This window comes from Epinephelus fuscoguttatus, linkage group LG3, assembly GCF_011397635.1.
Source record: "Epinephelus fuscoguttatus linkage group LG3, E.fuscoguttatus.final_Chr_v1".
Lineage (NCBI taxonomy): Eukaryota > Metazoa > Chordata > Actinopteri > Perciformes > Serranidae > Epinephelus > Epinephelus fuscoguttatus.
Window position 1 is genome coordinate 30,570,960 of NC_064754.1, and position 15,211 is coordinate 30,586,170.

General features: G+C 42.4%; 1 protein-coding gene across 1 annotated transcript; it reads left to right on the forward strand.

Moving 5' to 3' along the window:
- Positions 1-2,693: 2,693 nt before the first annotated feature.
- gprc5bb (G protein-coupled receptor, class C, group 5, member Bb) lies at positions 2,694-13,983 on the forward strand. Its single transcript, XM_049572734.1, has 4 exons — positions 2,694-3,446; positions 4,139-5,243; positions 11,750-11,862; positions 11,952-13,983. The coding sequence occupies exons 2-4, from the start codon at positions 4,139-4,141 to the stop codon at positions 11,994-11,996; spliced, it is 1,263 nt and encodes a 420-aa protein (XP_049428691.1). The 5' UTR covers positions 2,694-3,446; the 3' UTR covers positions 11,997-13,983.
- The last annotated feature ends 1,228 nt before the right edge of the window (positions 13,984-15,211 follow it).

Sequence of the window (15,211 nt, forward strand, 5' to 3'; positions counted from 1 at the left end):
GTTAGAGGACGCAATGACAAAACACACATCAAACTCCAGCTGAGTCGAGAGGTCTCCCAAACTTTCTGAAGACAGTGACTCGTATATAAGGTCACAAACTTAAAGGTTTCTGTTTCTTTCTCTTTGGCGGCACCTGTGGCAATAAGCAGTAATTGCAGTTAGTTTGTTGGCAGACTGAGACTTAAAGGCTTAAAACCAGGCTGGTGAATTTATCTATATCAGCTCGTTTATGAGCCCTGCAGCTGGTGAGATGAAAGTGTTACCACAGCATTAGTATCACATAGCCAGACCTATCTCACACTGTGCCAGTGTTGGAGAAAGCACTGGCTGAACCCACCATAATTCCAAAAAACACTCCGAGTTGTCTGTATTTCTTTTTACCAATCAAAATTGTGATGGGTGGCCCTAAGCCCAGATGCTGCAACAGTATCTTAACAAAATAGTATCAAGGGGGACTTGTTTTGGTGGAACATTTGCATGTGGGTGGCGAGCCCTGGCATTAAAGTGACTAATACCCTGCAGTGTAAACACTCCATAAAACATTAAAAGATCTTTTAGTGTGTAGGTTGTTAGCTTGGAGGTTGTTGTTGCCTCTCGAAAAGCGCTAAAATAAAGTGTGAAGATAGATTTGGCTATTCGAGACTAGTTTCACATAGTGACGGGATTTTGAAAACAGTAACAGGCAGATCGTGGAGGGGAAGGAGAATTCCATGCCATGCCAATGGCATGCATCCTGTGGGTCAGACTACCACAGACACTGTGTGTGTGTGTGTATGTTTCTGTGTGCATGAGAGTGAATTATTAATGACTATGCACTGCTTGTGAGTTTCCCTGGGAATGTTGCCCTCAACACCCAGTTTGTAATACTGCAAATGCAACAACTTTTATCAGTGGGCCAAAGGTTTAATCACCATCATGTTAACTCATTCAGTGATAAATAGTGACTTCACCTGTACTTAAATGAAAATCTTTGAGATTCTAACTTTAATGTTCTTCTTTATTAATACCAGAGGGCGACAGGAATATCAGAGTAATGTGTGTGAGAAGCTAGCAGACATTCAGTTATCTCTTAAGGCAACTCGAAAGGTGTGCTCAGACCCAGAGCAAATAAAAAACCTTGGATCTTTTGACCTCCATCTGATATTGGGTTGTGTGATAGAAAATGGTGAAAATGGTGACTTGGGCTTTAACTCATGATGGTTTTCATTTTCATTTCATCTGCCCTTGGTTTCTCGACTTAAGATTCAGTAGGCAGAAATCTGGAAAAGGCAAACAATAGATTAAAAAATATGGAAGTAACTGGAAATACACCCTCCTCCCGCAGCTCTTCCCTCTCTGGCTTAAGCCTCTCCCACCAGACGACCACAGGCATATGCATGTACTATATACACTAACAGTGTTTCCTATACATCTATTTATTTAATCTTGTTTCACTTCATCCTTGCTTATCTCTCTCTCTCTGTTTGTCTGTCTGTTTAACACACTATAAATGAGACAAGATTTAGCTTGTGAGCTACCCCATGGTCCCTCCGCCTCACTCCCCGTTGCTGTGGATTGCTTCACTGGGATGAGTGCAGGCAGCAACGTGGAAGACGAACCTTTTGTCAGCAGGTAGCAGATTAAATTTGGCCAGTGTGAACCTCCCTGCACTGGGTGTCGCAGCAGACTGGTGGTCAGCAATAGCACTGGGTCTTGGCGGGGAATGAGGCGTAGGATACACTAGAATTTGAGGCTCTGGTTAATGTTAGTTACATAAATGTGAACTTGAAGCCACAGCTGTGAGCTTTTGACTCCAGGTTGGGGTAGACTAAACTATCAGCAGCATTTTCTTTACGTCGCTGAAACTTTGTTGATCTTGACACGTGTTTTGTTTTATTGTCAGACTCTTTGAGACTCTCCTTTTGATACGTCTGTCTCCTGTTTTTTTGGGTTGCTTTGCAGTGTGGACAGATTTGTTACCGCTGCTGAAACAGCACCTTGCTCTGCAGGGTTCTCCACCATTGAATCAGGTTTTTACCGAAGGGATGTGCATCTGTATTTTCAGTAGGAACGCCCTCTCTCTAAACTGACTTGTGATTGGCCAAAGTCTCCCATCACAGGCTACAATTTCTAAAGCCTGAAAACAGAGCCAAGAGTTTGTATGCTAAATACCTACTGCCAACTGTTAGCTTAGCTTAGCACAAAGACTGTAAATAGAAAGAGACAACTAGCCTGGCGAATGGAGGGTAATGGACTGTTTTGTAAATCCCATTCATCACTCTGTTCGTCTGCTGTCACCAACCAAAACCCTGTCACTATCTGGATTAGACTGTCTTTCCTTTCACAGCAGGATGTAGGTGTGCAGTCTTCTCCTTACATCTGTCAGTCTGAGAGTTTATTTGTGTACCACAGACCAGCTTTGGCTTCTCCTGTGGTTGGCCTCTATATGTCACTGAGCTCACTCGTGGCTGTCAACATCAATCTCCATCACACTGATCCAAACTGACTTAATTAGCTAGTACAATGGTTGCTATCATGGTTTCCCATCTCCACGGGAGGAGATTACTCCTCTCTAAAGGAAGACTTGGCTGAGTCATGTCTTCAAGGCTATTATGTAACACTCTCTACTAGGACGGCCACGTGGCCACAGGGCTCACCTGTTTAGATTGACCATCTGCCCCTCTGCCTCTGTCTTCACACTGCAACACACACCGCCAATGGACATCTTACTGCTGAAGAGACCTCCATTTGTTTTGGTCCAATCTGGTGATCCAAGAAGATGAATCTCCAGCTCTGGGTGTGAGGAAGAATTGTATAAGTGGTATAAGGAAGACGTGGGTGCCTGTAGGCAGGAAATAACACCGAGATGTGCAAACGGGTGACTAATACTGGCTTGGCTGTGAATTACCGTGTTTATGTACTGTACTTATTTCCTATCTTCTTCCTGTTTAGACAGGTGCATCAGCAAATCATACTCCCCATGTGTGGGTGAGCAGAAGTAAGGCTGGGATTGCGTCTCTGTTGACACCTCCGCAGATTCAGCGTGAAGCAGGGAGAGAGAAAAACAGACATGCAGACAGAATGAATTGAGAGAGGAGGACAGAGGGAGCGCGAGAGAAGAGTGAAAGAGAGACAGAAGATATATTTGACAGTGTGGGTGTGTGAAGTATCAAGGCATGCATCATAATTGTGGATTCTTCTCGGAGCAGCTGGACGTGTCACTGCAGCAGCAGGACATTATTGGTCTCACAAAGTGTGTTATTTTGTACTTTAAAACAGTGGGAGCTGTCAGCGCAGAGAGCGACATAGGAGACAAAATGGAAACCTTTTTGTTTCTGCTGCCTCAAGGATTTCATTAACTGGGATTATAAAATAATACTTGAACTAGTTGAAGGGATGCAGACTGGAAAATAATGATGTCCCTTCACTGTCAATAATCAAGATTTCAAGTCAAGAATTGATCTGAGGTGAGTGCGTAATTATTACAATTTAGGTTTGAGATCAGTTTAATGCTGTGGTATTTCGTACATATGTGTGTGTATTTGTGTGTGCTGTGATACGTCTATCCTTGTTAGGACCAAGTTGAGTTTCAGTCCTTGACAGTGAGGACATTTTTTATATATTGATTAAAGTCGGTATTAGAGTAAAGGTTTAAATAAAGCTCAAGTTAATGCTTGGGAAATACATTATGTCAATGAGGGTCCTCACAAGTAAGTACAAACATTGTGCGTATGTGTGTGTGAGTGCGTGCGCGCACGCGTGCACACATACTCGTGCATTTCTCTGTGCTTTTGGGTACAGAAACTCGACTTCTCAAAAGCCCAGTGTGCAATGTAGTCAGCCCACGCTGTTTCCCGTTCCCATGGAAACCATTGCCCAGTGCTAAAAGCAGTTCTATTCTGTGCTGTGAGTGTATGAGTGCGTGTTTGTGTGTGAGGGAGAAAAACATTAATCTCTGATATATAACAGTCTTATTGGATCTTAATATATATTGACTGCTGTTTTTTTACTGTATATTGTGACTCATGGAGATGCAGTATGAGCATGTACAGTACATTCACCTTCCTGCCTCCCTCCGCTCTGGATCTTTCTCCCTCTTGTTTATCTCTCTGTACCTTTCTCTCTATCACTACATGTTTTCTGTCTGTGTGTCTCTAAGATGGCCGTCAGCCCTATCATCATCTGCCTCCTGTCACTGATTGGCTATGGCTCATCCCACCCCTCTCCTCCTCCTCGGGGATGCAGTGTGGATGTGGACCCTCCATACAGAGTGCTGTGTGACCTGGAGTCAGTTTGGGGTGTGGTCCTGGAGGCCGTGGCCTGCAGCGGCGGCCTCGCTTCTCTGGTCCTCGCTGTGCTCCTGCTAGTCAAGCTGCGCTCCATTGGTGACCCCGCCAGGCGCTCCGGCATGGGGCCTCTTCTCCTGCTCCTGGGCACGCTCCTGGGGCTCTTCTCTATTTCTCTTGCTTTCCTGGTGGGGAAGAACCAGGCGCTGTGTGTGGTCCGCAGGGCGTTCTGGGGGCCCCTTTTCGCCCTTTGCTTCTCCAGCTTGCTAGTGCAGGGTGTGAGGCTCAGGAGGCTGGTGGCTGGCAAAACGAGCCCATCGGGCAGCTCCCTGGCAGCGCTGGGTCTGGCCTTGGCCTTGGTTCAGGGGATCATCTCTGCCGAATGGGTCTTGCTGACTGTAGTTAGGGAGGGTCACCCGGCCTGCGAATATCCGCCTTTAGACTTTGCTCTGACATGCAGCTACACCCTGGGGCTGCTCCTCATAGCCATGGGGCTCTCTCTGGGGGTGGTGTTGTGTGGAGGAGAGCTGGGGGTAGAGGGAACAGGTGGTAATGACGAAGATAGGGAAGGAGAGAGTGAAAAACGGAGATGGAAGTGTAATGCCATCTGGGTCTTCCTTTCCAGTTTGGCATCAGCATTGCTATGGGTGGCCTGGCTAGGGTTTTATCTTTATGGCAGCCAGGCACTGAGGGGAAAGGGGAAAGGGGACAGGTCAGGAGGAGGAAAGAAGGATGTAAAGGTGTTGGATGAGCCTGCACTGGCGGTGGCCCTGGTCATTCAGGGCTGGATCCTGCTGCTGTTCCACGCCATTCCAGAGGCGCACCTGATTCTCCGCAACCCTCCGCAAACAAACACGCAAGACTTCTTCGACACCAGTCACACATCCCCTCCTCCACATTTTGGAGATGACCTTCCAGCACACTCTCACCGACCCTTCCCTGAGAACCAGTCCTTTTCTATGGAGGAGCACGGCTCAAGTAGGCTTATGTAAAGTGTCTCTATGTGTCTCTGTGTGTCTCTGTGCATGTTGGTGTAACAAAGCTTAATAATCTGTTTCAAAGGAAAAACATTTTTTCAGCCTGGGTCAAATCGCTCTCATGAGGTTGTACTTTCAACATTTTAGGTTGAGTATAAAATGTTTGGCATGTTCTAATGGTAAGTCATGAGGTCAGGAGAACACTGTTGCCTGGCAACTTGCAACAGAAATGGATGTTGCCTTGATTTCTCTCCAAAAACCGACAATGACTTAATGTTTTCTGCATTCAATGTCATACCGAGGAATGAAAAAGGAGTATACAACAAAAGTAAAAAACTTTCATGGAGCATGACATTCTTAAATAATACAATATTACAATCACAGCTATCTTCTGAGACTGAAAGGAGATAGATTTGGCTCTAGTCAGCTGAATTTATGTCAATTACAATGGATTTCAATACTGACCAAGAGCTGAATTCACAAAGTGTCTTATCTTATTGTTACCTCTTAAGAGCTTTTCTTGAGCAACTTCAGACTGAGCTTTTAGCTCCTAGGCTAAAAGTGATAATGACATCATGTCTCATAGATTCATACTCAGTCTGTCTATAGTGATTGAGAGTGAATTAGATATTCATCAGTTCATAGGAGCATGAAAATGAACTAGAATGGATTAGAACATTTAAATTAGATTAAAGTAACTTGGTTAAGTAATTAATTTAATGGTTCAGTATGCAGTTCTGGAGAAAGATAGTTTACTGCTGAGTCTCATTCCCAGGTCATCGAATAGAATAGAATAGAAATTTATTGTCATTGCTCCAAAAAAAACCCAATGAAAAACAGTTTGTCAACTCCAGTATTGCAGCAGCAAACATCATACATACATTCATAGAGATCAAAAGTGCAACTCGTGCAGACAGTTCAGTGCAATTCTCAGTTCAGTACACGTCACATTTAAGATATCACAATTCAGTGTGTCAGTCTTGGGATATCAGGGGTGATGGCAGTAACAGCTCGTGGGTAGAAGCTGTTTCTCAGTCTATTTGTTTTGGTTTTTATTGTCCTGTATCTTCTCCCAGAGGGCAGAGGAGAAAACAGAGAATGTCCAGGGTGTGAATGATCTTTGTAAATGTCTGTGAGTGAGGGCAATGGTGATCCAGTAACATGCTCAGCTGCCCTCACTACCCGCTGGAGATCCTTCTTGTTGAATACTGACAACCTTGAGTTGGTAGTTGGACCGGACCACCAACCCAAAGCATCAGTGTATGACGACCTGGGATGAGATTAACCAATCAACTATCTTTCTCCAGAACTACATACTGCACCTTTAACATATATTCAATTCATACTCATATTCATACATCAATTAATAAATATGTTAGATAAATAAACTTTCATCCACTGGACTATTTACATTAATCATATACTGTTCATACTGCAACACGATCACATTACTGTAGGTTTGTTTACAACAAAATCCATCTCAATTTTAGCTACGGTGCGCAATCCAAAATCCAATTAAACCTCATGAAATGCCTGATTATCCTACAGGCTTATAGGAAAATGTATGAGTCATTTCACTTTGGTTGCTCTCCACATTTATTTGAAGCCAGATGCACAGATGAAGCGCTAAACCAAGATGAACCAGGATAAACAAAGAGTGGAGGCAGCGGCAGGACGGAGTCAGAGAATGTCTTGCAAGAAAACATACTAAAGGAGACTGATGATACTGGTTGGCCAATTTATGCCTGACAGAAGAAAGAAAGCTGTGCTGCAAAGAACAGGACAACAGTACAGTTTGCACACTAGCAGGGTCATACCGAGAGGAAAGTGGTCAGTAAAATCCTTGTCTCTGTCATCTTTGACATAGGATAGGACAGGATAGGATAGGACAGGATAGGAACAGATAGGATAGGATAGGATAGGATAGGATAGGATAGGACAGGATAGGAACAGATAGGATAGGATAGGATAGGACAGGATAGGAACAGATAGGATAGGATAGGACAGGATAGGAACAGATAGGATAGGATAGGAACGGAATGGAATGGAACGGAACGGAATGGATAGGATAGGATAGGATAGGAACAGATAGGATAGGATAGGACAGGATAGAAACAGATAGGATAGGATAGGAACGGAATGGAATGGAACGGAACGGAACGGAACGGAATGGATAGGATAGGATAGGATAGGATAGGATAGGATAGGATAGGATAGGATAGGAACGGAATGGAATGGAATGGAACGGAACGGAACGGAATGGATAGGATAGGATAGGAACAAATAGGAACGGATCGGATAGGATAGGATAGGAACAGATAGGAACGGATAGGATAGGATAGGATAGGATAGGAACAAATAGGAACGGATCGGATAGGATAGGATAGGAACAAATAGGAACGGATCGGGTAGGATAGGAACGGATAGGAACAGATAGAATAGGAACGAATAGGAACGGATAGGATAGGAAAGGAACAAATAGGAACGGATCAGATAGGATAGGATAGGATAGGATGGATGGCCAGAACTATGAAAAAAAGAGAAAAAGTGGATTTTTCCTTTAAAGTGAGATATTTGAAGGAAGAAATAACACAGTCTTCCACAAGCCAAGTTGAATTAATAGGCAGTACAACACACCAGTGCTCAATTTAACACACTCAATGTGAGTTTTGGAGTAATTTATGCTAGCTAATGTTAGCAAACATTATATATACGTATATATTTTGTGTTTTAGCAATATTAGCATGTAAAAATTGAACTGGGTTTAACAAACTGAACCTCATTGGAAGACATGTAATTGTCTTGCTTTACTCCTATATTGAAAAATAAAAGAAAATTCAATGTCAATATGCTGTAATTCCCACTGGTGGCCACAGTGGCTGCTGCTCAGCAAAAGCAACATAAGTTGTGTCCAAAATCACTTCCTGTTCACTAAATAGTGCACTATTTTTACTGTGTGCCAATTTATTCGTATGTGCAAACTCTGAGTGTAAAATGTATTTGCTAAATGATGCCCTAAAATATTCCCAAAATGGAATGAAAAATGTGATGTCCATAGCTTGTACTTTATGCTAACAATGCGACAATTCAAATTCAATGTGAAAATTACAGTCACATGACAACACAGCTGGGAATAGGGATGCGACTTTGGATGGGCCACTGTTTCCGCTTTTTCCCCATTTTGTTTTACCATTTAAATTTTTTCTTTCAACAATCTAATCAGTGTTATTTAAAGGGGCCAGTGTGTTTGGGGGGCATATATTGGAAGAAATTATATATATTAATTATAACTATGTTTTCATTAGATTATAATGAAATTAAACACCATGTTGTTTCTACAGTAGCCCAGAGTGAACAAACCAAACACTGGCTCTAAATAGGACCATTCACATTTTCTCATTAGCCACTGTACTTCTTTTACACACTTGGCACACTGGAGAAGTTTTAGTTCTGGCAACTCAACACTAAATGCCACCTATCCCTACACACTAGACCTTTAAAGCAGCTGTGTGGAACTTTTTACCATTAATAAAACTGTCCCTAGTTCGTATCACCCCCCTTGAAGATCCGCATATTTATTTAAACCCAACAGCGACAAAAAAGCCTTTCTCTATATGGCTATTTAGCATAGCCTTGCTCGGGTCGGACACACAGCGGAAGTCAGCAAACCAGAATACAGCACCCGAGGCGGAAGTGATTCTGCTCGCCCGCAGTGATTAAACCACAGAAGAAGGAGTCATGTTTACAGTGTTCTTCGAGTAAGCAGTACGCAACGGGCATTGCTCAACACATAACACCTAACAGTTTTACCAAAGATGTATCTATGAGGACTTGGTTGTACTTTTGATGTCATGGCAGATAACGAAGGAGCATCATCTAAAATTATCTGTGACTGTGACCATGAACACAAATATACAGCAGGCAGTTGTCCTCAGTTTATAAGAAATTCAGAGCCACACCAGAACATTTATGAACAGGTCTTACTTTACTACTAATTTGTGTGTAACGTTAGCATGTTAGCATGTTTCCACTAATTACTTGGACTGACCTAATGTAGCATTAGCTTTGCAAGCGAAGGCTGCAGGTAACAGCTTTACTGTGTTAGGATTATGTTATGTCTTCACTGTGTATCTTCACATAAAAGAATACTCCGACGATTTGGGAGGTATGCCCTTTCTCTATCATTTTCATATTGAGACAACATGATCGATATCTTTTTTGTGTCTGTACGTCCAGTGGCTGGGTCTCAGTGGTTAGCATTGCGCTTATAGGGGGTCAGTACGTCATGCACAGTGATCCGCGGAGGGATACACCGGTGAGCCGGCACAGACGTAGCTTGTAAACAAAACTCAGCTGTTTATTTAGCCTAGCCATATCTCCAGACTATAGTAGCTACAATGGACGACTTTGAACGCGATTTTGAAGAGTTTATTGTAGCGGACACAGACCCAGAGCCATACCTGTTTGAGCCGGAGTACACAGATGAGGAACTCCATGTGTTGGATGCTGAGCGGGCGAGAGGAGAAGCTGAATCCTCCGCTCCCATTTTGCTGCACAGAATGGGACTGGGTGCTACCATCGTTGGGGAGATATATCATCAGGAAGAAAACCGCCGCAGAGAGTGCATCACAAGGAGTGAAAACTTTGCAGCAATCACACATCCTGGCGTGACTGAAACTTTTTTTCATGTTCCTAAGATGAACTGGAAAAAACGCCCAGGCCTGCAGGAGCTGATGGACAGCTTTCAGTCGAGTGAGTAATATCGTCTGTGTCGTCTCTTTTTTTGCTTTTACCATGTGACTTAGCGTACCTGTCCCAGAGCCAGCTGCAGCTGTTGCTCACCGGTGCATCCCTCCGCGCAAGATGTACTGACCCCCTACAAGCGCCAAGATATCCATCATGTTGTCTCAATATGAAAATGATAGAGAAAGGGCATAACTCCCAAATCGTCGGAATATTCTTTTCACATAATAATGCGGACTCAGCAGATGACTTGTTAACTGTTTATTCCTCCTTACACCGAACGCACACGGCTGCTTCTCATTGTTTCCAGTAGCACAACAACGGTTACTCCATTACCCAGAATAACTTGAGGCTCACACTACTACGGTAGCCTTAGTAGCTCAAAATACACAACAGATTAGATTAGATCAGAACAGAAACACGACAGGAGAATTTACTGAGTAATTTTGCTGTTTCCACTAATTACATGGACTGACCTAACGTTGCAGTCGGAATTTTACGACACCAGGCTGTGGGTGTCATACCGCTTCGACCAAAGGGGCGCTATAATCAACGAAAACGAAAAGTTCCGCACAGCTGCTTTAACATAGAAACATGGGACTCTTCTGGGTGTATACAGTCATAGGTTCATGTTATGGCTACCTATTGTACTTATTTCAACTTCTTGTCTGAGAAAAGTGTTTTGTCCCAATGTGTGTCAGTCTCCACTGCCATGGAGAAAAAGCCAGTCAAAGACAGGAATCAATGCAAATAGCAATACCTGCAAATTCAAGTTGAATTCTGAATTAATCCAAAACTGGCCAAAAATTATAAAGTGAACTGATCTTAGCTGCAGCTTGTTTTTTTGACTTGAGTTTCTACATGCCATTAGCAGTGAGTGTCGATGTTTTTAGCTAGGTTATTGGATATTTCTTGCCAAAATGCACATTGGGAGTTGTAATTAATTCATATCAACAGGCTTTTAGCTTCAAATTGTTTTAATATCTTTTGTACTAAAGATGAAAAACGTCACAAGGTCAAGGAAAACTCTTAAGAAGAATTCGTACTGACACTAGGCTATGTAGATATGTGATGGTAGATGTTATTGATGTGGTCTGCAGAGGTGAAACTACAATGCTTTGAAGATGGGCTACCAAAAGTGCATCTTAGATACTTAGCCCTGTGTGTGCTTTATGTGTTGTTCCATGCAGACTATAGAATATGGACAACATGGTGAAAAATATTACTTCATTGGCAAGGTGCTTAATAAGCAACAGCCAAAGGATGCACTGCTTTAAATGTTGCCGTGAGGCATTGTGGGACACCATTATCTCCTTTCTTTTCATAAAGGACAGTCCAGTGTACCTTACGGTAAAAGATACAAGGAAGGAGGAATTGAAGCACCTCTCGCTAGCATTTAGAGAATTCAACACGCTGTTAGTATGGCTGCCACTTAGATATTTCAAGGTCATTTTACTCAGTTAGGGCTTAAAAAGACGATTCAACGGCAGCCATAGTCTGTAGACACCCACACAGTACCTGACAAGAGGTCTAATCAACTGTAATAATTAAAATCACCTTTGTGGGTTTGCTATGAGTGTAAAGGGAGCTATCAAGTGGTTGGAAAAAATTATACGTCAAACCCTGAGTTTCATGCATGTCTGCTTTGTATCAGTCAGTTGTACAGTCATCTCTCATTTCTTGAAACTGGAATCATCATGATCTAATATTTGTTAAACACCTGTAACGTGTATGTCTGGGTGTGTGTGTTCCTTGCCCGGTCAGCTCTCCGAAGTGGAACATACCACGGCAGCCACGGGAGTGTCCGCCCTGGCATCGCCTTTAGAGGTCACGTCTACCAACCTACTGAGATGGCTCTGGTCATGAACGGTGGAACAGTAAGTATGGTAGAAACTCATTTACCAGCCAACCAGCCAACCACAGGAGTACTGCACTTTTTCACTACTTGTTTGTGTCTCCCTTGTAGATGCCCACGGCCCCAGTTAACTACACTGGAAGACGGTTGTGGTAAAATGGGACGAGACTTGAAGAGGATACACTGGTGTGTACTCGTAGAATTTCCCGTTGCCTAAGAAAAAGAAGAAGATATTAAAAGCGTCACATATCACACAGAATGGAGTTGATGGGGGCTTAAAAAAAAGTTTAATGTGTTTTATGTTTCTGCACACATGTATGAATTTTACATTTTAAGAACCAATCCTAACACTGTAGTATTTATGCTTAAGTTTTCTGGATTGCCTCTTTATCAGCAGACTGGACATGAAATCACAGGAGAGGGAAGAGAAAGTGACGCAGCTTCCACAGTTCAGGAGATTTTGTCATAAAGCCAGGGTATTTATGGTGCATTATTTTGATAGACAGCACAGATAGTCTTAACTGTAATATGTATATATATATATATATACACTGACAAGGAATGTATAAGGAGGGTTAATGTTATTATAGCGTATATAAAGTCAATATCAAAGACTAGTGTTCAACGTGGTATTACACGAGAGAGTGAAGATTAAAGGACGACATGAATGAAGTGAAGTAAACGTTTTGTGTAAGCAGCTCTAAATCGATGCTGTTACTGATGCCAGTTCATCAAACTACGCTTTCCTTCTTTTTCTATCAGGTGTTAAGCCCCAACAAAAAGGACAAAAAAAAAAGCTTTAGATCGTTAATGTAAATTACCTGCATACACCCACATAGCTTGCTTGGCCTCTGTGTTACATGCTGGAAAGACCCAAAGGACTCATAGTGTTTTTCTCTCCATATCTCCATCCTATTATCAGTGCTACTGGACAGTTTGGCACATTTCACTGCGTGAATTGACAATTGTCATGCATTTAACAAAGCCTCTGCAGAGTTCTGAAGGATCAGCTGATGATTCAGAAAGAAGAAGCTTAAATGAGTCGACAGCTCATGGATGAGTAGTTTTTAATAAGCATATCATAAAAAGCCATTTAATACTGTAATGCCTATAATGCAGTATATAAGGTTTACTGTTGGAGGTTGTGATTTTGCACTTTATCATGTCTGGGCATTGTGATATTTGAGATGCATGTAAAAGCGCAGTTTAAAGGTAATGTATTTTGTCAAAATTTAATTGTACTTTGAGTGTTTTCTAGAATTTTGATATACACATAGAGGAGAAATACCAGTTTTAGTGTTGAGTTCATTCTCATCTGAAGTGCTCAGAAAATATAAACATCTACAATTCCATGAAAACTGGGGAAACTTGATCTGCAGAGGAAGACCATGTGGTACAATGGAAAGCTCTGGAACAGCTACAAAATGGACCTTGAGGTTGGACTTTGTTCTCAGTCCGTTTTGGTGCATTTTCACTCATGTTTCCCAAAAGTTACTTTGGATCTCATAAGGCTCCTAATCATTATATATACACTTTATTTGAGATGTATGGCAACATCTCATTATATTGTTGTGTTGAAGATCCCTTTACATTTTAAATTCCCATCGAATATAGAGAAACATTTAGTCATGCATCACTGTGAATTAACCTGGAACAGATTCAAACGCATGTATACTGTTTTTTATTAGTGACGCAGCAAAGTTTGGCTCCAAAGCGAGACAGATTTCTAGTCAGCAGCTGCTGGCAATTGAACTCTGAGGCAGCTTCCTACTTGACTGGAGGGATGCGGTTTTCATCTCCCGAGCAACACTGGCTTCATTCCAGGACATTTTATCCAGTTAAAACACAACTCAAAGAACAGTCACCATGTTCATGCCGGGACCATTTCCTCTTGCTGTGAGACTCAACTATATAATTTGCTTTTGTGTACAAGTGTATGCTCAGATATTGTACAGTGAAAATATTACCATCACGGGATTTTTATGTATCAATGCTATATAACTGAGTTTTAATCATGTAAATAACCCAAATGTGAAAATGGTACTTTCCTTTTAAGATGCTCTTATGATGATAGCACTGTCACTGTTTAATGGCAGCGTAACATGAATGTCTGTAATGTGATTCGCACAAAGTGGCTAATACATTGGTGCATATTTTCTGTTAAGTACTGTCTGGTCATTGAACTGTTCTTTCTTCGGGCTCCTGTCCTTATGGTACACTAATGGACCTAATGGATCCACTGTACTGTAGGCATCGGTCACTTCAGAGAGATGCAGCAACACAGTGAACACCACATCGATAGCACATGTCACTTATAGAAAAAGCTGCAAGTAAATAAAACACAAGCACATTTTGAAAAGCAAGGTTTCCAGAGGACGCTAAAAACTGATGCCCATGTAATCACAACTCCTAAAAGCATATCTATAAAACATTAGAAAATTAATTTTTGGTATTTCTCTTATCACACACAGTATGGAATTGTTTCTACACGTCATATTTCGTTATTTTCGTTAACAAAATTGCTGCATCATTTATACCAAGTATATGGAGTTTGGCTGGTTTATGAGCCAAGTGGAGACGTGCACGATGTCTCTCCTCCATGCAGTGTGTTGAATCATGAGCCAATTCACCTCATAGCTCTATCCATCAAAAATAGCTATGGAGCAGCTGTTCCAAAATTCCTCGCTGCATGTGGGAGTGTTTTAAAAGTAACCTGTGCTATATTCAAGTCATTGCATCTCAAATTCGTAGGGCTGTGAGAGGCTGTAAATGGAAGTTTGGTATGCAGCTGGCTCAGACTCCAGGTAGAACACTGGGTGCCGAGAGGCTGTAGGTGACAGCTGATGCAACTAGCTGTCATGGGCTGAAGTCGGATGCTGGGGTTGCAGATGGCTGTCAGAGGTAGTGGGCAGAAGCAGGAACACCAGCTGGCTCCTGGAAGCTGTGGTCAAAAGATGGGGATGTAGCTGGCACAGACATCTTAGGTGGCGGGTGGTATTATTATCATATCTCGAAGTAGCATGTGGAGGCTGAGCTTGAAAATGAACACTACTCACCTCTATGAGAACGCTGTGGTTGCTGCTTGCTGGCAAAGGCTGTGCGTGCATGGCTGTAAATAGGAGACCATGAAAGCTGGATCTGCACTGGCTGGCTACGAGAAGCTGCTGGAACTGGCGGTAGTTGCAGGTAAAAGCTGGTGCCAGTGTCTGTTATAGAGGCTTATGCACCTAGCTGTCAAAGGGTAAAGTAAGAAGCCAAAATTGCAGCTGGCTTCTGTTAAGCTGCAGACAGACACTGGCCTTGGCACTGGCCTTTCAACTTGTGAGGCTAAAGGTGAGGCCGAGGCTGGGGCTTAGACTAATTCCCAAAGT

Excerpts from the sequence above, each read along its gene's own strand:
- gprc5bb (XM_049572734.1), top strand. The coding sequence starts at position 4,139 with ATGGCCGTCAGCCCTATCATCATCTGCCTCCTGTCACTGATTGGCTAT. Across the intron at positions 5,244-11,749 it reads TATGGAGGAGCACGGCTCAA|CTCTCCGAAGTGGAACATAC; the intron begins GTAGGCTTATGT and ends TTGCCCGGTCAG. Across the intron at positions 11,863-11,951 it reads TGGTCATGAACGGTGGAACA|ATGCCCACGGCCCCAGTTAA; the intron begins GTAAGTATGGTA and ends TCTCCCTTGTAG.